Below are 25,312 nucleotides of genomic sequence, written 5' to 3'. Positions count from 1 at the left end.
GGTGGCTCTTTTTTTAGCGCTCCGTTTCTCAACTGAGATGTCCCATCTTTTTATTCCTTCCCAGTGTCCTTTCCTTCACTTCACAAGGTAAGTAGGTAACTATATCCACTTAAAAACCCTTGGGAGAATCAGGTGCAGTAGCATGCACCATAGCATAGCACTGCTCAGTGTGCTAAGACAGAAAGACCCACTGTGTCCCGGAGTTCTGGACCAACCAGTCTAGGCTTCATAGTGAGACCTTGTCTCCAAAGGGTGAGGTGTGTGTGTGTGTGTGTGTAGAGATGGCTCAGTTGTTAAGAGCACTGCCTGTTCTTCCAGAGGATCCAGGTTCAATTCCCAGCACCCTCATGGCTGTTCATAACTGACTGTGACTTGAGTTTCAGGGGATCAGTACCCTCTGATGGCCTGCATGGATATGTGGCATGCATGTGGTGCATAGGCATACATGGAGGCTAAACACTCATGCATAAAATATACATATATACATAGAATAATAATTAAATAAAAATTAAAAGCTCGTGTCTAGGTCTTTTCAGCATGTAGGTAACTTGGAATTGATGTCTTTTTCCTGGGTGTTCATGTGTTGGATAGCTTTGAACTGTGTCATGGACATTGAGGTTGGCGTATGGGAGAGAATGCATTCTGTTAGATGGCGTATGGGAGAGAATGCATTCTGTTAGATGGCGTATGGGAGAGAATGCATTCTGTTAGATGGCGTATGGGAGAGAATGCATTCTGTTAGATGGCGTATGGGAGAGAATGCATTCTGTTAGATGACTTCAAAGGAAGCTTTTGTTTTAGCAGTCAAGCCACTTCGTCAGACTCATTCTGTAAACTTCAAACAGAGTTCTGCCCTGCAGTGGGCGGCAGCTCAGATCTCAGATCAGTTAGGATTCCAAGCTGCTCCGTTTGCCCGCTGTGTATGTGCTTTCAAGGTAGAAACTTGAGCTGAAGTTGGGTTTTTCCATCTCTGACTCTCCTGGCTTGTCCTCACTTTCTAGTAGCCTGTTCCTTCCTGCTAAAGACGGTGGCTGCCCTGCCCTGCCCCAAGACCCAGGCTGCCACTGCTACCGCTTGGGTACTGTGGCCATCCCCTGGGCAAACCAGAAGGAAAAAAAATGAGAAAGAAAAAGAAAGATAGGGTGGTTCGAAGGAGACCAGTTCTCTGTAATTGTTGGCTCCAAGTTTTAACGCTCCACTGAACTCCCTGTCAGCTGGGCCTTGGAGATGGTTTGCCCTGTATTGGGGTGTCCAGCCCGGTCGACGGGAAGGCTCCCTGGCAGGTCACTCACTGAACGTGAGGTCTGACTGAAACAGTTTTACTGTTTATTACTACCTTTGAGCCTCAGGCATATTTGTTTGTGGCAATTGATGGGATGTTAAATTGTATATAAATCTAGAATACACAGGATTCAAGTGAGTTTGCCTGTGATGGTAACCACAGTGCCTGCCATCATCCAGGGCCATCAAGTCTCCTGGGCAGTTTTGTTTTACATTTGCCTTTTTCTCCATCACCTCCTCATGTGCCTGTCCTGAGACTTTGAGAATCTTTTTGGGTGATGATGAATCTTGGTGGGGATCATTCTCGGTGTGTGTTAGGCATCTCACAGAACTCTCGTTTGGAAGCACAGATTTCGGACCAAGAAGTTGCGTTGTGGTATTTCTTTGGCAACTTTTCCTTTATTTTTAATTTTGAAACAGGGCCTCACTGTGAGCCCAAATCCGACTGTTAGCACCTCTGCTCCTCTTGCCTCAGTCTCCCGAGTGCTGGGATTGTAGGCGTATGTCAACATACTCAGCTTGCTCCTTTTACAATATCTCATTTATAAAGATTTTTTGTTTGTTTGTTTGTTTGTTTGAGACAGGGTTTCTGCCTGGCTGTCCCGGAACTCACTTTGTAGACCAGGCTGGCCTCAAACACAGAGATCTGCCTGCCTCTGCCTCCCGAGTGCTGGGATTAAAGGTGTGTGCCACCACCACCTGGTGTCATTTTTAACGATATTTTATCAAATTTATTCTTAGACAATTCTGTATATGTGTATAGTGTGTCCTAGTTACCACCATCCTCCCTTGTCTCCCTCCCACCAGTTTCCCACCCTCTCTCCAAGTCCCCTCCCCACATGCATGTCTTTCTGTTCTGTTTTGTGACTCAGTGAGTTTACCCAGGGTTGTCTGTGTAACCGTGGCTTTGGAGCTATCCACTGGAGCCTGCTGGGCTCCTCAGTGGATACACAACTCAAGACCATGGCTGCCCCTCCCCCAGAATTCATCAGGTGGGGGCGTAGGGTCCTGTGAGCCCCTCTCCTATCCAGGAGGAACCATTGACAGACCCTGTGCAGGTCACTGCTGGCAACCACGGGTGCTGTGAGGTCATGACTGCAATGGCTGCAGGTCCCCTGAACGAGCAGCCAGTGTTCTGCCTGACAGATAGCATCCCACAGCCCCTAGATTCTTCTCAACCCCCTCAGATGTTCTCTGAGCTGTAGAGGGAGTGGTGTCAGGGTCCTCTCAAAGGATGAGTGCTGGGCATCCCTCATTCTCAGCACTTTGATCAGCTGTGCATGCTCTCATTCAGCGCTGTTAACTGAGGAAGCAGGCTTCTCCCAGCATTCCGAGCCTCCTGTGGCTGGTCGGCCTAATTGTTTTTATTAAGCTCATTGAGGGTCTGTTTTCTATCTCTTAACGTTTTCTTGTTACTATTTACCTTTTCGTCCTTCCCTAATCTTATTTTTAATTTTCCAGAGTTCATTCCCCACCCCTTCCCCATACTAATTTTTTATATTCTTGTATGTTTGGCTCTGTCATCCTTGTAACTATATTCACACGATGTTATCTAAGAAACAACTTTAAGGGCTACAGAGATGGCTCAACAGTTAGGAGCACTGGCTGTTCTTTCAGAGGAGCTGGGTTCAACTCCCAGCAGGGCAGTTCACATGCTTCTATAATAATTCCAGTTTCAGGGGGATCTCATGCCATTTTCTGGCCTCTATGGGCACTGCACATGGTGCACAAACATACATTCAGGCAAAACACCCATACACTAAAGATAAATGAATCTTTAAGAAGTAAAAATAAGATGCAACATTAAGCAGTTTTCTTCTGTGCCCAGCGTTGTCTCCTCCACTTCGCTTTGTGGAGCAAGGGGCTGTCTTTCATATCAGAGATTTGCACACATATCTAGGCCTTAGCTACTCTGTTTGCATTGAGTTCAGTACTAACGGGCTGATGAGAAGTCATGTACATAAAAGTGAGTTAAGACCATGCTGTCCTCCAGGGAGTTTTCATATATCGGTATCTGTGCGACTGTTCTTGAGCTCGCGAATCCCTGTTAGGGTGTGACGCTTGCAGGCAGCTGTATGAATTCCTAGCAGGGAAGGTGGGGTGTTTGTGCTGGGTGGTGGCCCCACTGACTCCTCCTGCATTCTGCTGTGCCACAGAAGCTGGGATTCACCGCCCCCTCACTTACTGGTGGAACTGTGGATTTTAGAGAGGTAGAAATGGAGAGAGACAGAGACTGGGCCTGGCGTGGGCTTTCAGAACCTTAAAGCCCGCCCCCAGTGACACACCTCCTCCAACAAGGCCACACCTCCTAATCCTTCTCAAATAGTCCACCCCTGGTCACCAGGCTTCAAATATATGATGAGCCCATGGGTGCCATTCTTATTCAAAGCACCATGGTAATCAAACATGGTCTTGCTCTTGGCTGCTGCTGATTCTCCACCACTGCCCCAGAACTGAGGAAGGCTTCTCTAACCAGCTGTTTATGTACTCTTAGCCGATATCACCTATCATCCAGCTTTTAGGATTTTGTTGTTGCTAGCCTTTGTGCTTAATGTTCTCTCATGCTTACTTGCTTTTTGTCCTTTCTTTCTTCTTTCTTTCTTTCTTTCTTTCTTTGTTTCGTTTTTGGGACAGGGTTTCTCTGTGTAGCCTGGGCTGTCCTAAAACTTGCTCTGTTGACCAGACTCAACTCATGGAGCTCTGCTTGCCTCTGTCTCCCGAGTGCTGGGATTAAAGGAGTGCACTGCCAACACCATGACTTTCTTATTCTCTTTACCCTGGCTATTTATACCTTTTATATCCTCTTTCATTTTATTGGGCTTTGGTATTCAGTTCAGTGTGTGTGTGTGTGTGTAAGACAGAATCTCATGCAGCCCAACCTGACTTTGAACTTGCTATATAGAGGAAGCTAGATAAAAGCAAACGTGTTCACTAATAGACCTGGTACTCAAGGTAACCCAAACCAGCTGTCCTGGAACTCATTCTGTAGACGAGGCTGGCCTCGAACTCACAGAGATCTACCTGCCTCCTGAGTGCTGGGATTAAAGGTGCGCGCCACCCACAGCCCAGCTCAATTTTATTTTATTTTTATTTATTTATTTATTTATTTATTTATTTATTTATTTATTTTGGTTTTTTGACACAGGGTTTCTCTGTGGTTTTGGAGCCTGTCCTGGAACTAGCTCTGTAGACCAGGCTGGTCTCGAACTCACAGAGATCCGCCTGCCTCTGCCTCCCAAGTGCTGGGATTAAAGGCGTGCGCCACCACCGCCCGGCTCAATTTTATTTTAACTTGTTGGTTCTTCTACGTATAGGACTTTGTGACGTTCTCCAATGCGTATTAACCTGTGCTACTACATTTCTTATACAAGTGGACAGTTTCTAAATTTCCAAGGCTTCTGGCTTTGTTTTTTAGGAAGAAGAATCTGCAGTCATTAGTACATCGGAGGCTGGGGAGATAGTTCAGCACACAAAGTGCTTCCTGTACAGCATGAGGCCCTGAATCCAGTCCCCAATGCCCATGTGAAAACCCAGACACTGGGGCACATGCTTGTGTCCAGCACTGTGGAGGTGGAGTTAGGGGATCCCTAGAATTCACTGGCCAAGACATCCTAGCCAAAAATATGATCCCCAAGTTCCAGTGAGAGACTCTCAGAAAACAAAGTCAATAGCTATCCTGAGGAACAACACCCAAAGCTGACTTCTGGTCTCCACACGCATGTGCACACACATGCACACATACATATATATACATTTTTTTTAAAATATGTATTTATTTATTAAGCCTGCAGGCCAGAAGAGGGCACCAGATCTCATTACAGATGGTTGTGAGCCACCATGTGGTTGCTGGGAATTGAACTCAGGACCTTTGGAAGAGCAGGCAATGCTCTTAACCACTGAGCCACCTCGCCAGCCCCATATATACATTTATATAACATACATACATGCATGCAAGTTAATAAATCAGTGTATTTCTATCCATGATGGTAACACCTTATGCTTTAATCAGAGCAAGCTCACTCTCCGCCACCCAGGATACAGAGATGACGCTTGTCCTCCTATGTGCACTTGCCATAGTCTTGCTTCTCCCCTCTCCTAGGTGCCAGAACTGGGAAGGTGGCATCGGTGGGGTGCCAGGGATGGAAGCCCACGGCGGCTACACCTTCTGTGGCTTGGCTGCGCTGGTCATCCTCAAGAAGGAACGCTCTTTGAACCTGAAGAGCTTGCTAGTAAGTAGCTGTTGCACCCTCCTCTCCCCAAGCCCAGGTTTGGTGATGGGAGCCTGATCTGAGACCTTAGGGAGGTCTGTGATGGGGAGGGCTGAAGAGCATAGAGTCTAGTCTGTGCCTTGAGCGCACAGACTCCCAGTCCCAGGACGAAGGCTCAGGTGCGGTTGTTGGTGCTCGGCACAGATGCGAGTCTGCTGAAGGAGCAAACAGCTGCTCTGGGCTGGCTCCCTTCTCCTACCTCTCCCTCTGGCTGCTTGGAGGTTTCTGCACAGACCCTGAGTGGTCGTATGTCCTCCGGCCACCTGGAATGAACGAGAGTACCTTCCCAATACCCAAGAAAAATAGCTATGGCCCTCCGGATTCGGTATTACCAGCTGTCTTAGAATCTCCTAAAAGAAGAAACTATGAGAAGAGCGTTGAAGCATTTTAGGGTCAAAGATTTATCACCTGTGAAAATTTTGTATCTGTATTCCAGCGAGTTCTCCAGGCAGAGTGGGAATGAGGGGAGGTGGTAGGAAGGTGGGGGTGGGGTTGCTATCAGGAGGTCTGAACATCTCTTTTAGACCCCAAGCTCTTGGCCAGTGTTCAGAAACCAGTCAGTTTAAGGGAAGCCTAGAACACACAGAGAGAATGTATTCCCTTTGTCTGTTAGGGAGCATGTGTTCCCCTGGCCATCATCAAAGCAAACCAGCTACAACTGACATTCAGCTCTCTCTACGAACAGATGCCAAGCCCTCATTGTTGAGCCATTGTGAGCCCTCTAAAGAGCTGCTTTTATATTTTGTGGTGTAACAAGCAGCATTTAGACCTCATTGTGAAAGAAAGCCTCTCACACGGCATACTCAATGAAGGTTCTGGAAAATCGATACCGGATGACCAGCTTTGTAGATACTTTTTCAAATCTGATCATCACCAAGAGATGAAATGTAAAGTCCCATGTTGCAGGCAAAAATGAGGAACAGAGCAGGGAATGCCTAAGTTTTAATGACAATACTGTAGGCTTGGACCCTGCCTCTGCTTCTCAGCCCAGAACCCCTGGGCCAGTTGTGTAATCTGCTCTAGCTGCTTTGTCGCGTTTCCTTCTGGAAGGTAGAAATAATAATCCGTATTCTTTGAGGGTTACAGGAGAGAACATACATAAACAGCCTTGTAGATAGGAGGTACTCCCCAAATGTAAGTTCTCCCTTTCCCAGAGACACCCCCCTTCCCTCCCTTTAGCAACACCTGAGCCAGCAGAGGTGGTGGTGGTGGAGGCGCTCGCCACTAGTCCCAACACCAGGGGGCAGAGGCAGGTGGATCTCTGAGTCTGAGGCCAGCCTGGTCTACAGAGCAGTTCCAGGACACCCAGGGCTACAAAGAGAAACCCTATCGGAAGAAAAAAAAAAAAACAACAAACAGGGAGAGAGAGACCAACACCTATATCATCTAAGGGCTTTTGATAGCCAAGGGAAGTAGAATCAGCCCATGGCTTTAGGCACTGGAACAAAAGCAGTTAGCCTGGCTTGAATCCACTCACATTGTGGGTTTAGTAAAAGCATAGAGTGTCCCCCTCCCTTTCCTTCTGAATGCTTAGCCCACTGCCATTAAATGGCAGTCCCTGAAGCACAGGGTTCATTTTAGGCTGACTAGGGAGGTGTTGCTGTCTAAATCCACAGGCCTTTGTCCTTTTAAGAATCCAAGACTGACTTGTGCTGCCATAACCGGGGAGGGATAGAATGGAAGCTCCATTGTAGTCACGGGCAGTCTAGACTTCCCTCTAAAGAGTCCCTTGGGCCTCCATGCCTGAGCTCAGTCTAGGAGTACTCCAGGCACTGGGCATAACACACTGTTCCCTTTCAGCGGGGCAGCTCTGAGGCCTCGGGCTGGGAGGAAGAGGGCATCATGTCTGCCCAGCCAGTTGGCTCTGCTCAGCCTTCAAGGCTATCTTGATGGAGTGTGTTCAAGAAATGTGGCGATAAGCCAGAAGTGGTGGTATCATTTGTAGTAACAAGGGCCAGCCTATAGCTTCACAATAAGATTTTCCTTCTGTCACCTAACCTGGTTCCCCAGGCTAGACCAGGGAGTTATCATTTGGTAATTAGGATCATTGATTAGGATCAATGGCTTCTACCTTCAGTCCTGTTCTGGAGTGAATGTCCTCAGGGTCCTGGTGAGACAGGACTAGCTTGACGTCATCGCCTGTGATCAGCCCAACATTCCCCTCCGTTTGAAACTGCTCCCCTGAGCCATGATAAGAAGAGACAGATGACTCTGCCTGAGTTTTCTGCCCCAGGCTGTGTTTAAGAGACCTTTGCTGGCCTCCCACACCAGCACGGCTTCTCCACTCCGCATCGGCCTCCATTTGGACCTAAGCAAGGATGGCTGTCGGGGTAGTGGGAACAAGAGAGGGCACTGGGATGTGTGTGACGTGAACGTGGAAGGATGTCTGTTTGGGGAGAGGAAGAGAACCAGCCTGGGAGGGTAACAGGAAATGGCAGTGAAGGAGACAAAGAGTAACACGTGTGTGTGTGTGTGTGTGTGTGTGTGTGTGTGTGTGTGTACAAAAATGTAACAGTGAAAGCTTTCGCCTCTCCGGGCAGTGGTTGCTTCAAAATGGCTGTGGGGGAAGAGGGGAGGGAAGCTGGAGCTCCAGACTTTTCCCGCCGACTGGCACTGGTTGCTGTATCTCTGGTTTACACCCGCCTCCCCTCTGGTCTCTCTCAGCAATGGGTGACGAGTCGGCAGATGCGATTTGAAGGAGGATTTCAGGGCCGCTGCAACAAGCTGGTGGACGGCTGCTACTCCTTCTGGCAGGCAGGGCTTCTGCCCCTGCTGCACCGAGCTCTGCACGCCCAAGGTGAGCCTACACTTCCTGGAGCTAGACCGTCTCCCTGCTCACTTCCTGACCCAGTGCTGTTTAGAGAAGGTGAAGGAAGTTCTGTCTGCCTGGGATCTTGAGAGCGGGTCTGGAGGGAGCCTACTGTCTAGCGGCTGTGTATGCAGAGTAGGATCCAGTTCCCATGGTTTCAGATCACCCGCTGCTGCCTGGCCTCTCTGAGGCAGAATGAACCTCCTTTGTGCCACTCCCTGTTATCTGAAGGGAGCATCCCCGCTCTGTCTCAGGGCCCATAGTGACTGGGGCCGCCATCTCAGCTGGGCACGAAGCCATAGGCTTCCATGGCAGAGCTGTGTGTGGTCGTGTCAGCATGAAAAACCCTCTGTGCACATAGTCAAAATGGTAATAGGGAAGGCAGTTACAAAAGGTCAGAGAACCAGAACCTGTGAGAAAAGACTCGTCACATCTGGCTCTTATTCCTAAAAAATATGGGGGGTTCCCCCGCCCGGCGGGCTCATAGAGCAGCAGCAAACTCCGGCTGGTCCCCAGCCGTGCCGGGCGCCGGCTCCAGAGTCCGGCACCCGAGCAAGCGGCTACAGTTTCCCACCAGCAGGAGGGCACTCGGCAGCGCTGGCGGCGGGTAACAGACACATAGACACAAAAGATAGGCATAAAGGTAACATATTTATTACAGAGAGAGAGAGAGAGAGAGAGAGAGAGAGAGAGAGAGAGAGAGAGAGAGAGAGAGAGGAGGCAAAGCCGTGTGTACACCTGGAGAGAGAACAGGGAGAGAGAGCAATGGCGGGCGAGGTCAGAGGTTAAAAAGGAGCGGGCGTGGCTAGGACAGGGACCGAAGGGATAACACTGGCCGGAGTGCGTGTCACCATTAGAAATGTTTTATTTGAGCGGGTGAGACTGCCCGGTAGTAGAGGCTCCTGCTGGCAAGTCTGATGACCTGAGTTCAATCCCAGGGACCCACATGGTGGAAACAGAGAGCTACTCCCGCAGGTTGTTGAACCTCCACATGTGATCCCCTCCCCCACAAAGTAAATAAATAGAATGCTCTGTGTTTGTTTGAAAAACCATGTTTTATGAATGCCACTGTTTTGTTTGGCAGAACTGGGAATTGTAACCAGGGACCCCTGCCACCGAGCTGCAACCCAGCCCTAGAAGTGTTTCCTTTTCAAGTCAGTGAGCTGACCTAGACAGTGCTTCCCTGAGCAGCTAGGCTAGAGAAATCCGCAGGGCAGGCAAGACCAGCAAGCGGAGCCTCTGATCGCCCTCTCTCTCGATGCTGTCTGATTCCATGTTCATTCTTGCCTGTGAGAACTGGGCACACAGGTGGGAGGGGGAGTCATGGCCACCCTGCTGGCTGCCAATTTGTTCCCCCCTGGAGATCCCTTGGCCCAGAGGGAGACTTTCCTGTGGACTCAGCCTGGTAACTAGTTGCTCAAATGTAAAAGATGAGGCTTTTTACCTCCTACACCTAAGCTTCGGTGGCAACTCTCTGAGCCCTATGCTTTAATCTCCCTGGAGTTGTTGAGTTGTAGATACTTTTGATACTGATCAAAAGTACACAGAGTCGCCGGGCGGTGGTGGCGCACGCCTTTAATCCCAGCACTTGGGAGGCAGAGGCAGGCGGATCTCTGGGAGTTCGAGGCCAGCCTGGTCTACAAGAGCTAGTTCCAGGACAGGAACCAAAAGCTACGGAGAAACCCTGTCTCGAAAAATCAAAAAAAAAAAAAAAAAAGTACACAGAGTCGCTGTCCTCCCTTCCCAGCCTGGGGCCATCAGGTTTAGGCCTCAGAATACTGGGCCACATCAAGAGCAGCACTCTGGGACAGTACAGGTTCTAACTTGATCTCTGGTGGGACTGTCAGAAATTGCTGAGAGTACTGGTTCTCAACCTGTGGGTCTCAACCCCTTGAGGGGTCAGACAGCCCTTTCCCAGGGGTCGCATGTCAGACATTCTGCATGCCAGATATTTACATTGCTATTCACAGGAGCACAATCGCAGCTATGCAGCAGCAACGGAAATAATCTTATGGTTGAGGCCACCACAAGATGAGGAACTGTATTAAAGGGTCGCGGCATTAGGAAGGTTGCCCTCGAGGCTGACGTTTCTGAAAGAAATAAACTGAGGTTTTGGTGGTCTCTTTATTTGGAGCTGGCTTCTGGAAAGCCACAGATGTTGCCTCTTTTTCCATGATGGTGGCTTTTTTGGCGCGGCAGAGATTTCCCAAGCATTCACTGTGCCAAGCGGTTTCCCGTACATTTTCTCGTTTGATCCCCCCATGACACTGAGACTTCGGATGTTCTCATTTTGCAAATGAGAAACAAAGTGTATGTGGTTAAGGCTTGCTTTATAAATCACAACCTGTCGTGGTGTACAGAAAGCTCCCCAGGATATGATGTAAAGTGTCAAAGGCCAGGCCCAGGGCGGTCATGTGCACACCACTGGTGTCCACTGGCTTTTCCTAGCATCATGTCAAAACACTTCACAATGGGTGCTATTGAGAGAAGCATAGGAGGGGGTCTGAGGTTACTTTGTAAATTGTATATCCTCTATTATGTCCTTTTTCTTTTCTTCTTTCAAAAATTATATATACTATTACTTATATTTTAATTTTCAATTTTTTTTTCGAGACCAGGTTACTCTGTAGCTTTGGAGCCTGTCCTGGAACTAGCTCTATAGACCAGGCTGGCCCCAAACCCACAGAACTCTGCTTGCCTCTGCCTCCCGAGTGCTGGGATTAAAGGTGTGCACCACCACTGCCCTGCTAAAATGTGCATGTGGGGTGTGTGTGTGTGTGTGTTGTTGAGGGAGCTGCGGGCCTGCCTTTCATCCCACCCAGCTCCCGCCATCAGCTAGCTTTACCCGAAATAACAACACACAAATTGTATTCACTTAAACACTGCTTGGCCCATTATATCTAGCCTCTTCTCGGCTAACTCTCGCACCTGGACTAGCCCATTTCTAATAATGTGTGTAGCACCCCAAGGTGCACTTACCGGGAAGATTCTAGCCTACATCCATCCTGGGTCGGAGCTTCATTGCGTGTGCCCGGGAGAGGGGAGCATGGCCTCTGAGCTCACTTCCTCTTCCTCCCAGCATTCTGTTCTGTTTACTCCTCCCACCTATGTTTTAACCTATGAGGCCAAGCAGTTTCTTTATTACTTAACCAATGACCTTCCTCCATCATTTCCCCTTTTTCTGTTTAAACAAAAAAAAGGAAGGCTTTAACTTAATATAGCAAAATTACATATAACAAAACAGTTATCCAGTAAAAATTACAATAATCTTTATCATAACTAAGGCAAACTATAACTATAACTAACTATTCTTCAACTCCATCAAAGACTCCAGAAAGATACAATATTACCTAAGCAAACAAGAAATAAGCAACTTCCAAACTGTAGAAATGACAGAGACATCTCGCTGCCTGGACAGTCACCCAAAGTTCCTCTGTACCATTGGGGCATCCATCTTCGGCCTACAGCAGACTTTTTCCATGAAGCAGGAAATTTCAAAGGCAGTTCAGTCTCTATCTGTTGTGTCCTGCAGAATGTCTCGCAGACACTTTCATGAATCAGGAACCCCGAAAGATTATCTCACCTTTAGGCAAGTTCAGCAGTCCTGCGGGTTCTCTGTGTCCAGTTTATGCAAATAGTCCAGGCAAGAGCAGTTTCTTGCCCAAATGGCTATCAAACTCCATAAGGATCTTCTTCGATGCTCATCTTCCTCTTGAAGTAGATTGGTGCTGCCAGGAGCAGAGTGTCTCATTGTCATGAAAAGTCCTAAGTTATTAAAACATTAAATGTCCTATTCTGTAATCTTTGAAAGATATGAAGAATGTCTATCTAAAATTTATCTATGTACATCTAGAAAGTCTAACTAGTAACTAACATGACTACAAACTTGACTATTATTAATGATTATCCATTAACAACCTATATACATTACATTTTTAAATGAACTACACAATCACATACCTTAATCAAGATCAGAAATACATATACATATAACAAAATTAACCTTAAATTTAAATCACTAAAGCAAAATCCATATCAATGTAAATTATTCATACCTATATCATATCCCCCTTTAAATGTAAAAGAACATTTATAAACAATATTTGGGAATATGGGTGCAGTTTTTTCTCTCCAAACTGCTTCCTGCTGAATGGGGCGCTGTTATTTAGGTCTTTCATGGTATAACCTGTGTGCCAGGTTCATCTCAGTCGGCAGTTGAGCAAAGTAATTTTTTGAGCGTGTTCACAGCAACTTTTCAGGAGGGCATGGTCCGTCACACCATACTGGGATAGAAGCAATCCACAGAGTCTCATCCTCTGTGAAAACAAAAGAAGAAACTCCTTTCCAAAGCATCATGTCCTTAGATCCAAGTTTTAAAGTCAAGGTATTTTCAAAATATCTATCTCGGACTGGTTCAGCAGCATTTATAAACAAATATCTTTTAGCAGCTGTTGCTCTTTCCTCAGCATTCAAACAATTCAAAGAGCGCATAATAGCATACAGTATCAATATTCTCTGTGTATTTTCCATCTTTGTGCAGCTTTATTTTAACTCTATTTCGTTTACTTTTTCTTTTATTTTTTGAGACGCCTTCTCTGTATATCTTTGTCCTGGAATAACTCTGTAGACCAGGCTGTCCTTGAACTCTCAGAGATCTGCCCTTCTCTGCCTCCCAGGCATTGGGATTAAACGCTTGTGCTACCACACCTTGAAGTCACAGAGGTCAATCTCCCTCTGCCTCCCAAGTGTTGGGATTAAAGGTGTGTACTACCACACCCATTCACTTTCTTTCTTCCTTTTTTTGTTTTTTACTTTAAGAACTTCAACTTTTAGCCTGCACATATTTTAACACACTGTAAATCATTTAAAAGTTTTCTTTTTTCTTTAAATCTTTCTTTTACTGTATATGTCTCTTTTTTGACCACATGAGTCTTTAATTTACCAAGCAATATCAGTAGGACTAAAGCCGTGGCTTTGACAGCTGGATCCAGCCCATTCCTTAGCTTTCCAGCCTCATGGCTGAGGTACTAGCTGTAGCCATGTTTACTGCCACAACTCTATGGCATTTCAAGGTCCCTGCCAGCAAGTAAGTTGCAGCATTATGTCCACAGACAACACACAAGTCCTCTCTCTGTAGTCGGCCCTCCTGCCTCAAACAGTCAGAGTTTGCCCTGGCAGGATGGCCCAGAAAGCCGGCATTTTTAAACGGCGCAGCTTTTTTCCTGCTACAGCTGAAAACCGAAAAGCATGCGTTCAGCTTTTCGTCAACACCGTTTAAGTGTTTCGTGGCAGGACCTCTTAAAAAGAGCTGCTAGGTTTTGCAGCTTGAAGCCTCAGCGCTTGCTTGCCTCTAGCAAGCAGAGCAGAACCGAGAAATTGTTGCTACCAAGAAAACATGCTTTACTCTATTCTTTCTCAAGCTTTCTCAGACTTTCAGTGGATTCAGTTGTCCACATGTCTGGGTGCCATTTTGTTGGGCACCAAAATGTAGTGGTGTAAATGAATGCAGACAGATTGTAAAAATATATACAGCTTTAATGGGGAAATAGACTTACAGAACCACCGTTCCGCAGAGACCAGGAAAGCAGACCAGCAAGCACTGCGAGTGCGCTCTCGCCAGATTTATAGGTAAACATTAGCCCGAGGCGAACACGCCCCCTAAGGGGCGGGACTTATCCCTACAGTGTGTGTGTATGGTTTGTGCACATTTGTGGGTGCCTGCGGGGGCCAGATTCCCTGGAGCTAGAGTTATAGGAAGTTGTCAGACACCTGACAGTGGGTTCCAGGAACCAAATCAGGTAGAGACCCCTGAGCTGTATCACCGGCCTCCTGTCTGTCATTACCTTTTAAAGAGTGTGTGTGGGCCTGGAAAGATGACTCAGTGGTTAGGAGCACTGGCTGCTCTTCCCAAGGACCTGAGTTCATTCATTCCTAGCACCTACATGGTGGCTCACAGCCATCTGTAACTCCAGTTCCAGGGGTCTGATGCCTTCTTCTGCCTCCGAGGGCCCCAGGCACCAGGCGTGCACATGGTAAACATACATACATGACATACATGTATGCGAAACACCCAGACACATAAAATAAAATAAATGCATATATTTGCAGCTGAGAGTATGTCTCAGTGGTAGAGAGAAATTGCCTAGAGTGTGTGAGCTTACATTCTCTTCGTTCACTGTTTGTGTTCACATTAGACTTTTGTAAATTTTACCCAGAGGTTTTTATACCCACCCTAGGATTTATATACCTGTATCTATGAGATTTTATGCACTGTTCCTTTTCTCGATTACCTTGTACACCTGCTTAAATGAGATGTTTCACCGCTATTTGCAGTGATGGTTATGGAGATGATGTAGCAGAATAGAAGTCTGTGCTTACGTGTTACATGAAAAACATATGGTTATGGAATTATAATTGTAACTATATAGGGGAATGCAGAAGAACCAGGGTGGTGCGCTCCTTCCCTGCTAGGTAACCGTGTGACTCACAGTATTCTCTCACTGTATTGGCTGAACTTGAGAAGGAAGGCGCCCAGGGCTAGGGATGTAGCCCAGGGATGAAGTACTTGCCTAGCCTGCACAAGGTGCTAGATTCATTCGCCAGCATTGAAAGAAATGAAAAGAAAATCAAAGCCCAGGATAACTTTAACGCAGCTCCCAGCATGCTGGTTGCTTTTGCCTATGCTGTCTGTGGTGCGGACCTGTTAGCAGTAGTTCCTTCAGGGACAAATGTCCCAGCCCTGGGCAAGTCTGGGATTTAGTTCAAGATTAGAAAAGTCAGAGTGAGCAATTTGGCCGTTACCCCCAGTAAGTGTTCCTTAGCTGCTCAAGAGTCCACAGGACTAGCGGGAATGTCCTCAGGACACACTGACCAGTGCTGGAGATGGGGACCACTATATCCATGCTGGCTGGTATACTGCATCCGTGTTCAGGAGAGGGCTGTGTGATGAAGCTAGCCGGTGTACCAAGAATGAGTGGATGAGACTAACCACTGATGTCCTTTCGGGTCCTCTGTCCTTTACCAGGTGACCCTGCCCTCAGCATGAGCCACTGGATGTTCCATCAGCAGGCCCTGCAGGAGTACATTCTGATGTGCTGCCAGTGCCCAGCGGGGGGCCTGCTGGACAAGCCCGGCAAGTGAGTATCTTCTTGGGAATGTGGGAATATGCCGCCTGGCCCATCAACCTGGGGCATCCCTGTCCTTCAGCTGCTTAGCACTGACATTGTTCAGGGAAAGTGCTAGGGTTTAGGCGGCCCCTCCAGTGCCACCGAGCCTTCGCTTCTGGCCCCTCAGCTCATATCACCTTCCTGCTCCCCCAGAGAGGCAGATGGATTACTGGCTTGGTAGCTTTCCTTTTCTAGTTTTGTTTCTTTTGTTTTTTTTTTTTTTTTTTTTTTGAGATGGGGTTTCTCTGTATAGCCCAAGCTGTACTGGAACTCATTCTGTAGACCAGGCTGGCCTTGAACTCAAGAGATTCACCACCTGCCTCTGTCTCTGGGATGAAAGGCCTATATGACCATGCCCAGCTTCCTTTAGTGTGGTGTTGTGTTTTCCTTGTTAAGCCCACTAACTAGAACAGGCTGTGGATGGGGATACAGATGAGTGGTGGCGGATTTAGTATGTATGTCGTTCTGGGGTCATCCTGTGCAAGATAGGACAACAAAGTAGAGTGGCCTCTGGAGCCAGTGAGTGCTGTTAGCAGACTGTAATCCAGCAACCGTGCTAGCGTACATTAAATGCGATGTGGTATATTGTGTATGGTAGAGTAAATAAAGAAGGCAACTAGAATCTGAGATGTGCAAGATAGGACAACAAAGTAGAGTGGCCTCTGGAGCCAGTGAGTGCTGTTAGCAGACTGTAATCCAGCAACCGTGCTAGCGTAGATTAAATGACTAAATGCGATGTGGTATATTGTGTATGGTAGAGTAAATAAAGAAGGCAACTAGAATCTGAGATGTTTGCTTATGCTAGGCATACAAACACTGCTGCCACCACCACTCTGCTGCTCAGGGAAAGGCTTGCCCAGCAGATTATCAAGAGGAGTGTGTTTGAATTCTAGACATTTGGTGATTTTTCTAGAGAAACACATTAACTTAGTACTACCACTGGTGAACCCTTTCCAGAGGGCTGGGAAGACCAAATGACAGTTCCCATGGCTGAGGGTGTCCTGGCTTAGCATGTGGGAAGCCCAGAGTTCCACCTTCATCCCTCCAACAGACAAACAAAACAGAAAGAAAAGACTAGAGTCCCATTGTTCGGCAGGGCTGGGAAATGGGACCTTTAAACCCACTGCTGGGAACAGCCATGCTTCCTCTGGCCCTGTAGAGGAAAAGGGTCCAAAGCAGGGCTGCATCAGACAGGCCTCTGGAGAGGGTAGTAGAGAGGAGACAGGGCTTCTCAGAGCTGTCTGTCCTTGCAGGTCCCGTGACTTCTACCACACCTGCTACTGTCTGAGTGGCTTATCCATCGCCCAGCATTTCGGAAGTGGAGCCTTGCTGCACGACGTGATCATGGGTGTGCCTGAAAATGCTCTGGTAAGGCAGGCAGGGGTTCTGCTATGGAGTGTGTGACCCTAGGAAAAGACCATAGACTCAATCCAATTATAATTCAATGAGTTCATTGATTAACTGCTAGCAGGATGAATCTCTGAGCCAAACTGGAGATTGCTATGAAGGAAGGGTGTGGAGACAGACTTTTTAAAGAGGAAAACAAAGTGAAGACTTTCCTCATCTATGCAACAAGTAAAACCTGTTCCCTTCTGCCAAGCGAAGTGATTACGGCAACTTAGAACAATCTTTGGGTATCTGCATTAGCGAATTACAGAAGCGAAATAGCAGGTCGTTATATCAGAACAAGTTGATAGTCGTGGCTGTACATTTTTGGGTGGGGGTCACTGAGTCAAGGTTACTGGGAATTTACCTTCCTGGGACTGGAGTCAGCAACAAATGGCTGGGGGGGGGGGGGTGCTTGGTGTGTATGCCTCCCCCGTATGGTGGCAGTCTGAGGCTAGGCATGTAGCTCATGGCTTGGGTCCATGCAGAGATGAGTCTGAAGAGCTGTGAGCTCCGCCCCCAGCTCCACAAGAAAAGAGCAGGATGCTGCCTGCCATGACCCATGCTACAGCAACCTGGCAGAAGGCGACACTCTGTGCCTAGACATGAGCCCAAGAAGCAAATGCAGCGGAGACCGTCCACAGAGCCACCTGTCACGGCCACCCAGATTGTGAAGCTCTGCCTCCAGCAGATAGAAATACTGAGTCTTACCTTTTTTTTTTTTTAATATTTCTTTATTTATTATGTATACAATACTCTGTTTGTGTGTATGCCTGCAGGCCAGAAGAGGGCACCAGACCCCATTACAGATGGTTGTGAGCCACCATGTGGCTGGGAATTGAACTCAGGACCTTTGGAAGAGGAGGCAATGCTCTTAACCTCTGAGCCATCTCTCCAGCCAACCAAGTCTTACCTTTTCTCCTGGCTTTTGCGTCTTTCCTTTGTTTGCACTGGGGAATGTTTCAGGCTGGAGGTGCACATAGAGGACAGCCGGCTGAAAAATCATTTCTTTGTCAGGCGCCGCTGTGCCACTCTGGAGCAGTTCACACTGTAGACCAGGTTGGCCTTGAACTTGTACCAGTTTCCCTGCCCCTGCCTCCTGGGGTAGTTGGGATTGTAGGCTGCATCTGCTACACCTGGTTCAGCCTCTGGCGGGGCACGTGTGCAGGCGCACGTGGAGGCCAGAGGGCAAACTCAGGTGTCATTCCTCAGGAGCTGTACACCTTGTTTTTGGACTTGAGCACCTCACTGGGACTGGGGTCTTGCCTATTGGGCCAGGCTGGCTAGCCAGTCAGTAAGCCCCAGGGATCTTCCTGTCTGCCTCCCTGGTACTGAGATTGTCAAGTGCACCAACCATGGAACTGGAGATCAAACTCAGTGGCTTGTGTTTTCAAAGTAGGTATTTTACTAGCTGAGCCATCTCCTCAGCCCCTCAGTCAAGGTCAGCTCCAAATCTTAGACACACATGAGGGCCAGTGGGATGGCTTGGTGGGTTCCCACACAAGGCTGATAACCTGAGCTCAGTCCCTGGAACCCACATTGGAAAGGGAGAATTGATTCCTGCACGTTGTCTTCTGACCGCCATCCGAACGCTATGGCTTGTTTGTGCCCTGCATCACACACACCAAGTAGATAAATAAATAGAAAACTGTTTTTAAGATTGATAGGAATTTTTTTTATTATAATCTGTTTTTCAATTTGTTTTAAAATATACTGACCTCATGAAATTCCATGGGTAGCTTCCTGCCTCTGCCCCTCCCCACTTTTAGACAGGATCTCACTCTGCAGTGCTGCTGGCTGGCAGGCCTAGAACTCTCGAACTCACAGAGATCCACCTGCCTTATCTCCCGAGTGCTAGGGTTAAAGGTGTTCACTGCAATGTCCAGCTTCCCTCTCTTTGTCTCTTGGAGATTTTGTACAGGCAGAGGGCTAGGCCTGTAGCTCAGCTGCTGAGTGCTCACCTAGCACGCAGGAAACCCTAGGTCCCTCTGTACTGTATAAACCAAGCATGGTGGCGCCCAGCACTTGAGAGGTGGAGGCGGGAGATCAGAAATTCACTCATTCTTAGCTGCAGTCCTTTTAGATGGAGCCCAGCCTAGGATACATGAGACCTTGTCTAAATAAATGAGGGGCTGGCAGGATGATGCAGCAGGTTGGGTGCTCGCTGCCAGGCCTCATAACCTGAGCTCACTCTGGAACCTGAACAATAGGAGAAAACCAACTCCACCGACCACATGCTGTCTTCTGACCCTCCCCACACACAGGATGGGTGTGTGGGTATAAAGAAAGCGAAAATCTTCTGCAGCTGTATCCTCCTCCTCCTCACTCTCCCAGAGAGGGCCCTGAATACTGCTCTAAAACCCTGCCCTGTTCAGACTTTAAGTTTTTCTGTGATGCAGGGAAATAACGTAAAAGAATTAAAATATGACCGGATACTCTCACCCTCAGAAAGAGCTGTGTTCTTTATTCTTAACTATGAACACAGAGATGTTCACCGTTTTAATAGCTGAAACACTCCCAAGTATCGAAAGAGTGAAGGCTGTCTTGGTGGATGCCCAGTGCTGGCCAGCCCCTGCTCTCTCTGTCATAGCTGTAAGCTTGTTTTGAAAGGAACTTTCAGGCCAGGCAGTGGTAGCACACATGTTTAATCCTAGCACTCAGGAGGCAGAGGCAGGCGGATCTCTGTGACTTCAAGGCCAGCCTGGTTGACAAGAGCTAGTTCTAGAACAGGCTCCAAAGCTACAGAGAAACCCTGTCTAAAAACAAAAACAAAAAACCATAAGAAAGAAAGGGAGCTTCCAGATGCTTTTGTGCAGTGCTTTTGCTCATTTAAATCCAAAATGCTTGAGAAGCTACAGCTTTCGAGTGTCGTGGCGGCACTCCAAGAGTTGAGAGCCGGGGCTGTGTGTGCACCTGTAATCGCAGCATGGGGAGGGGACATCCTGTCCGAAAGATGGGCTCTTCATTCCATAAAGAATAGAGTCATGTCGTTTGCAGCTGGAAACACAGTAAGCGAATGGAGCAGTCTCAGGAAGGTCCATGGTTTCTCTCTTTGTGGGTCCTAGGCTGCATACAGACACATCAAACATGCACATATCTATGACATGAAACTAGACATCAAGTTGTCTGTGGGGACAAAGGGGATTAACGGGTGGGGAAGGGGTGCTAAGAGGGAAGGTGGGAATACGGGGCGGGGGGATATGATCAGCATACAGCACGTCATGTACAAACTTTAGCTGTTACAAGTTAGAGTGTTCCTCACCCCTCTCTTCTCCTTTCCTCTTGCACTTTTGATCTGGGCTCCACATGAGAGAAAATGCGGCCTTTCTATGTTAGAGGTATTAAGGGAAGGAAGAAGGGCAGTGTGATATATGTACCATGAAATCCAAAGGGGCCACTGTTTGGGGACCAGCAGAAGTGGGGGGCCAAGAAGCAAATAAAAACAAATCATAAAGCATACACGAAAATGTCACCATGAAGGCCAGTGTAGTGCACACCTGTGGCGCTACAGGTGAAATCAGGAAGATCAAGAGTTCAAGCCCAGCTTACATCTGAGGCCAGCCTATGCCAGCCAGCCTCTTAAAAACAGAATGAAACGAAGAGAACGCTGTAACAAACTTAGTACTTTGTCTGCTAACTAAAAAAAAATTTAGTAATAAACAAATTATGATGCTTAAGAAAAGGTTTTGGAGCAAGAGACAGCTTAGAGGTGGACACATACTTAACGTGGGAGGTGCTGCACGTAACAGGTAAAGTCAACGTGGATATTCCAAAGTCCAGCAAACTCCAGAGTGTGTTTCAGCTAGGCACGAGCATTGCCTGTGTCATTGAAAGTATGTCTTTAATAAGTGGCCGTGCCATGTTCCCTTGTGTGTACTATGACCGGTTTCCAGCGGATACCGGTCTTTGCACATTTGGGCCTGGAATAAGCCCCTGTGTGTATCACTCATGCTCCTTTAGTCTAAGTTCCTTGGGTGAATTCCAGCCAACCAAGAGTCACTGGTGACGAACCCGCGTCTCTTCTCTTTGCAGCAGCCCACTCACCCCGTCTACAACATTGGGCCTGACAAGGTGATCCAGGCCACCACACACTTTCTGCAGAAGCCAGTCCCAGGCTTTGAGGAATGTGAAGACAAGTTGACCTCAGATCCGACCACCAACTAGAGGACCGCATGGCTCCCCCAGCTCCCCCGTCAGACAAGGTTTCTCCGTCTGGGTAGCTTATGTGAGCCTCGGCCACTGTGGAGTTGTGGTTTCTTTGTCCTTGCCTGTCAAACAAAACAAAGCCAGCAGCTCTGGGTTTGGAACACACAGTGGTGTGATTTTTTTTTTTTTTAAATTATTTTCATACCTGTCAAGCCAAAACTCTGTGAGCCTGCGTAGTGGGGTTGGAGGAGAGCGGTGCATGCTGGGAAGAAGCCACCTCTCCTGGCAGCAAGCAGCCTGGCCCACCATGCTGAAATGGAGGGTGTGAGTATCTCAGCGTCGCAGTCACTGCTGTGACGCCCTCCTGCACACCACCTTTCAGTCACCAGATGGTACCCACTCGGTAGAAATGTCAGCTCCGTGCCATGCCAGGGTGGGCTGTGGGCCTGCATGAGCTCCCTGGGAAAGACCCTTGGGCTACAGCAGTGCCTGTTTGTCTCCTTCACCCCAGTCATCTGCAAAGGACAGCGGCTGGGAATGGAGAAGGGTCTTAGCTTGAGTTCCTCCCCGCAACCTGGGAGAACCGAGCCAGGCATCTCTCCAAGGCCATCTTTGGTGTAAACAAGACTTGTTTTGTCCTAGGTATGATGACTAGACCCAGGTAACCAATTATGATTGGAAAATCAACCTCTAGGCCAACTCTGTGCCAGAGGAAGCAGCCTCTCCCAGAGCCCAGCCCTGCCTCTCCCCATCATGTACTCGGAGAGGCCCTCTTCCTCCTCCGGGCTGTGCTGCAGCCCTGGCTCCTTTATTCCTTCGTTTCTCTCACCCACCCCCAAAACAGTGTTGTCTTTTCTCATCCAAGGTATTAACACTACTAAGGTGTTCATCTGAATTGATGACTCAGGATTTATCCCTGCCCTGCCCACTCCAAGCTCACTGAAACTGAATCAGTGCAGGCAAGCTGGCTGCCGTGGTGATAGTGGTCTTGGTGGTAGGGCAAGTACTGCCAGTGTGCCGAATCCTGGAGCTGCCTCTGCGCTGGCCCTTTCACAGTCGGCAGGGGGCTGAGTTTGGCCACCCATCCACTGCTACAGTCTCAGCCTTCATGTGAGCAGGCAGACAGGAGCTTGGGGGCGCAGCATGAGGCTCTTCCCGAAACCACTGACCATTTGCTGCCTCTGATTCCCTCTTGCTTTGGTGTACTGGACTATGTATTACCTCCTTGAAATAATAAAAGAGTAACATTTTCTATGCTGTTTTTTTCTTTTTCTTAAGAAAAAAATTTAGATGTGTATGTGTATATCCATGCGTGCGTGTACGTGAGAATGTGAGAGAGAATGTGAGTGTCTGTAGAGACCAGAAGAGGGCACCAAATCCCCTGACTCTGAAGTTACAGGTGGTTTTTAGTGGGTTCAGTGTGGATGCTGGGAACCAAATGCAGATCCTCTGGAAGAACAGCAAGTCCTCTTGCCCTCTACACTATCTCTTCTATCTATACCAAGAAAATTCCTTCCAGGTGCCCGTTTGCTTATGGGGATTTCCTGTCTCCTGCATATGAGTGGCCACCTTCTCCACACATTGAATTTTGACATCTGTGTTTGTCTCTAACCTGCCCATGGCAGGGACTTCGCTCTGGCATTGCATAGCTAGGGCTGGTGGGTGGACATCCTGGCCATAGGTAGGGGCTGCTGTGGGTATCACTGGAATACCGCCATTACTAGAAGGACTGTCTCACAAGGAAGGCCAAGAAAGCAACATTCTGTGGCTTGCCCTTTGGGAAAGGAGACAACCTCAGAGGAAACTCCATCCATGCAAATAACCCGGCTGCATTCTGAATGCAACTCCCACCCTGGCAATGTCTATTATGCTAAAAAAAAGGGGGGGGGGGTTAGGATGCAATCTAACATGTCCAAATGTGTTTGTCCACCACTGACAGCAGGAGAAGGCAGGAGCCTAAAGCACTGCAGTCACTGAGGTCAGGAAACCACTTGGGACTGAGATGTCTTCACCCCCAGGAGCAGGGCCGGGAAGGGCAGGTGGAGCTGGGCAAGAGAGCGAAGAAAGGCTGTGCCCCATCCTACGTCTCAGGCTTGTGCTGCCGTTTCTCTGCTTCCTTCTCTGGAGAGCTTCCCGATTCAGCCTTCAGGTGGCTGGAGAGAAGTCTCAGGTTTGGTTTGATCCATATTTTGTCATGTGGGGCCTCAGGAGAAGACACTACTAACAGCATTTGACCCCAGGAAATATGTCCCTACCAACAAATGTCAGACTACCACAGATGTGTTCACGTGAGGATCCTGCCAGCCCTTCCTGGCACCAGAAGGCAGGATTCCTAGATCAGCCTTCTCCCCCCAGGTGGCAGTTCTAGAGAGTGCTTTCTCAAGCAGCCTTGTTTCTAAGTAACATCAGGTGAGAATCTAGCCATAGTTCCGTGGACGTAGCCAAGTTCAAGGTCAGAGAGGAACTACCAGCCCCCTCATTCCATCCTTCATCACTGCTCTATTGTGAGCTTCCTGCATCCAGAGTCTCGGTTGTGCTGGGGCTTCCCCATTACCAGATCGTCTCCTCTGCTGAGATTGATCTTGCTCATCCCAGATTCCCAAGAGTTCCAAGAAGACAGCAGTTTGGGCCCAGTTTCTGCAGTCATGGGCTGGGACTGAGATTCCTCCTCTTTGCTTAGCCCAGGACTTATCTGGGGCTGTAGAGTCGACTTCAGCCCCAGCTCCCACCTGGTGGCAGAGCTCCCAGAACTGCCTTTGGGAAGGAGTGCAGCTGTCCGGAGCCAGAGAGCTAGGCTGAGCCACAGATCCTTCAATGATCTTCATTTTAGATCTTGCCTTTGGTCCTAGCTGTCCTTGGCCAGGAACCCCTGTGTCTTCTGGGTCTGTGACTGCGGAGCTGCACAATCTATCCTTAGGCGTTAGCAGTGTATCTTCCTGTGTCAGTACGACAGCACCATGAAGTCCACCTGATCCGCCATGCCATGGGGGTTATGGACTCAACACCTGGAAAGGGGGCTGAACTGGCCCAGGAGTCTGAAGGAGGAAGATGGTGGCTCTCAGAACTGAGTTAACTAGAGCTTTCTAGGGTCAGACAAAACAAAAGGCCAGGGTGGGCTACTGCAGAGTTCTAGTGGATGAAAGCAACATGCTAGTTGCTGAGTCTCTCCCTGGTGACAAATTCGCTAGCAGATTTGTCACATAGGCCTTAGGGACACTAAGGGCCAGAACACCCTTGTCTAAGCTGTTTGGCAGACAGTGTAGTAGTACCCTATAGGAAGCCACTTGGCAGAAAGACCATACAAAAGATGCTTAAATACCAGTGCCAGGGAAGGTCCTCTGCCAAGGGCTAGCCTCACTTGGGTCTAGCTGTGTTGCTTCCTGGTGTTTTATGTCATCAGAGATAAAATTTAAACAACATGGAGATGGGAAGACACAATGACAGCTTGTGAGGTAAAGCCTGCCACTAGGCCTGATGACCTGAGTTCGGTCCCTGGGATCGAAAATGGCAAAAGGGGAGAAGCGGCCCTACAATTTGTCCTTTGACCTCAACATGGGCACTGTGACATGCATGTGCATGCATGCGTATATGCACACATCTGCATGCATGCATATGTACACACGCACACACACACACAGATAAATTAATAATTTAAAAAAGAAAACTGAATAGATGACTTCGTGGCTCAGAGAAGTTGTTGCTCTTCCAGAGGACCTGGGTTCAGTTTTCAGCACTCACATGGCGGCTCACAACTGCATGTTAATTCCAGTTCCAGGGGATCCAACACTGTCTTCTGGTTTCTGTGCACACTAAGCATACATGTGACGTATGCATACTTGAAAAAAAAAAACATGCACAAATAAAATAAAATCCTTAAGGGAGGAAACCTTGAGTGATGGTTGGCTACATGTCCATCACTCTACTGCATTAATACTTTAAACTGTATAGACTGTACTATATATTCCTGTACTGGCAGGAGCTTCATAGCCAGGGATTAGAGATGGAGGTGTCTCGGGCCAGAAACAACAGCTTGGCAGTAGACTACTTGGGTTTTATAGCCAGCACCACAAACTAAAAAGGCAGCAGCAGTAGCAGGTGTTCCATGGCCCTGAGTGCAGTGTGGCTGTAGCTAGAGGCAAGACCCACTGGCTTCAAGGGTTGGGTGTCGGGTCAGCAATGCTAACATTCCATCCTGCAGATTAAAGAGCTTAGTGTCACTAGACCCACCTCTTGCCACAGTGCATTCTGGGAAACGA

General features: G+C 48.1%; 1 protein-coding gene across 1 annotated transcript in view; it reads left to right on the top strand.

Annotated features, from left to right (window-relative positions):
- Window positions 1-22,306, top strand: part of LOC121452291 (protein farnesyltransferase subunit beta) — a 66,182-nt gene extending 43,876 nt beyond the window's left edge. The window contains exons 8-12 of the mRNA XM_041658334.1: window positions 5,381-5,510; window positions 8,214-8,346; window positions 15,383-15,494; window positions 16,778-16,892; window positions 20,943-22,306. Of these exons, the coding sequence (XP_041514268.1) occupies window positions 5,381-5,510; window positions 8,214-8,346; window positions 15,383-15,494; window positions 16,778-16,892; window positions 20,943-21,074 (622 nt within the window). The 3' untranslated portion in view covers window positions 21,075-22,306. The remainder of the gene's footprint in view (window positions 1-5,380; window positions 5,511-8,213; window positions 8,347-15,382; window positions 15,495-16,777; window positions 16,893-20,942) is intronic.
- The last annotated feature ends 3,006 nt before the right edge of the window (window positions 22,307-25,312 follow it).

The sequence above is a fragment of the Microtus oregoni genome, unplaced genomic scaffold (genome assembly GCF_018167655.1).
Source record: "Microtus oregoni isolate MIOR12 unplaced genomic scaffold, Mior012 000009F_ref0000495, whole genome shotgun sequence".
NCBI classification, from domain to species: domain Eukaryota; kingdom Metazoa; phylum Chordata; class Mammalia; order Rodentia; family Cricetidae; genus Microtus; species Microtus oregoni.
Note: the sequence above shows the minus strand (reverse complement) of the source record. Positions and strands in the feature narration are given on the sequence as shown.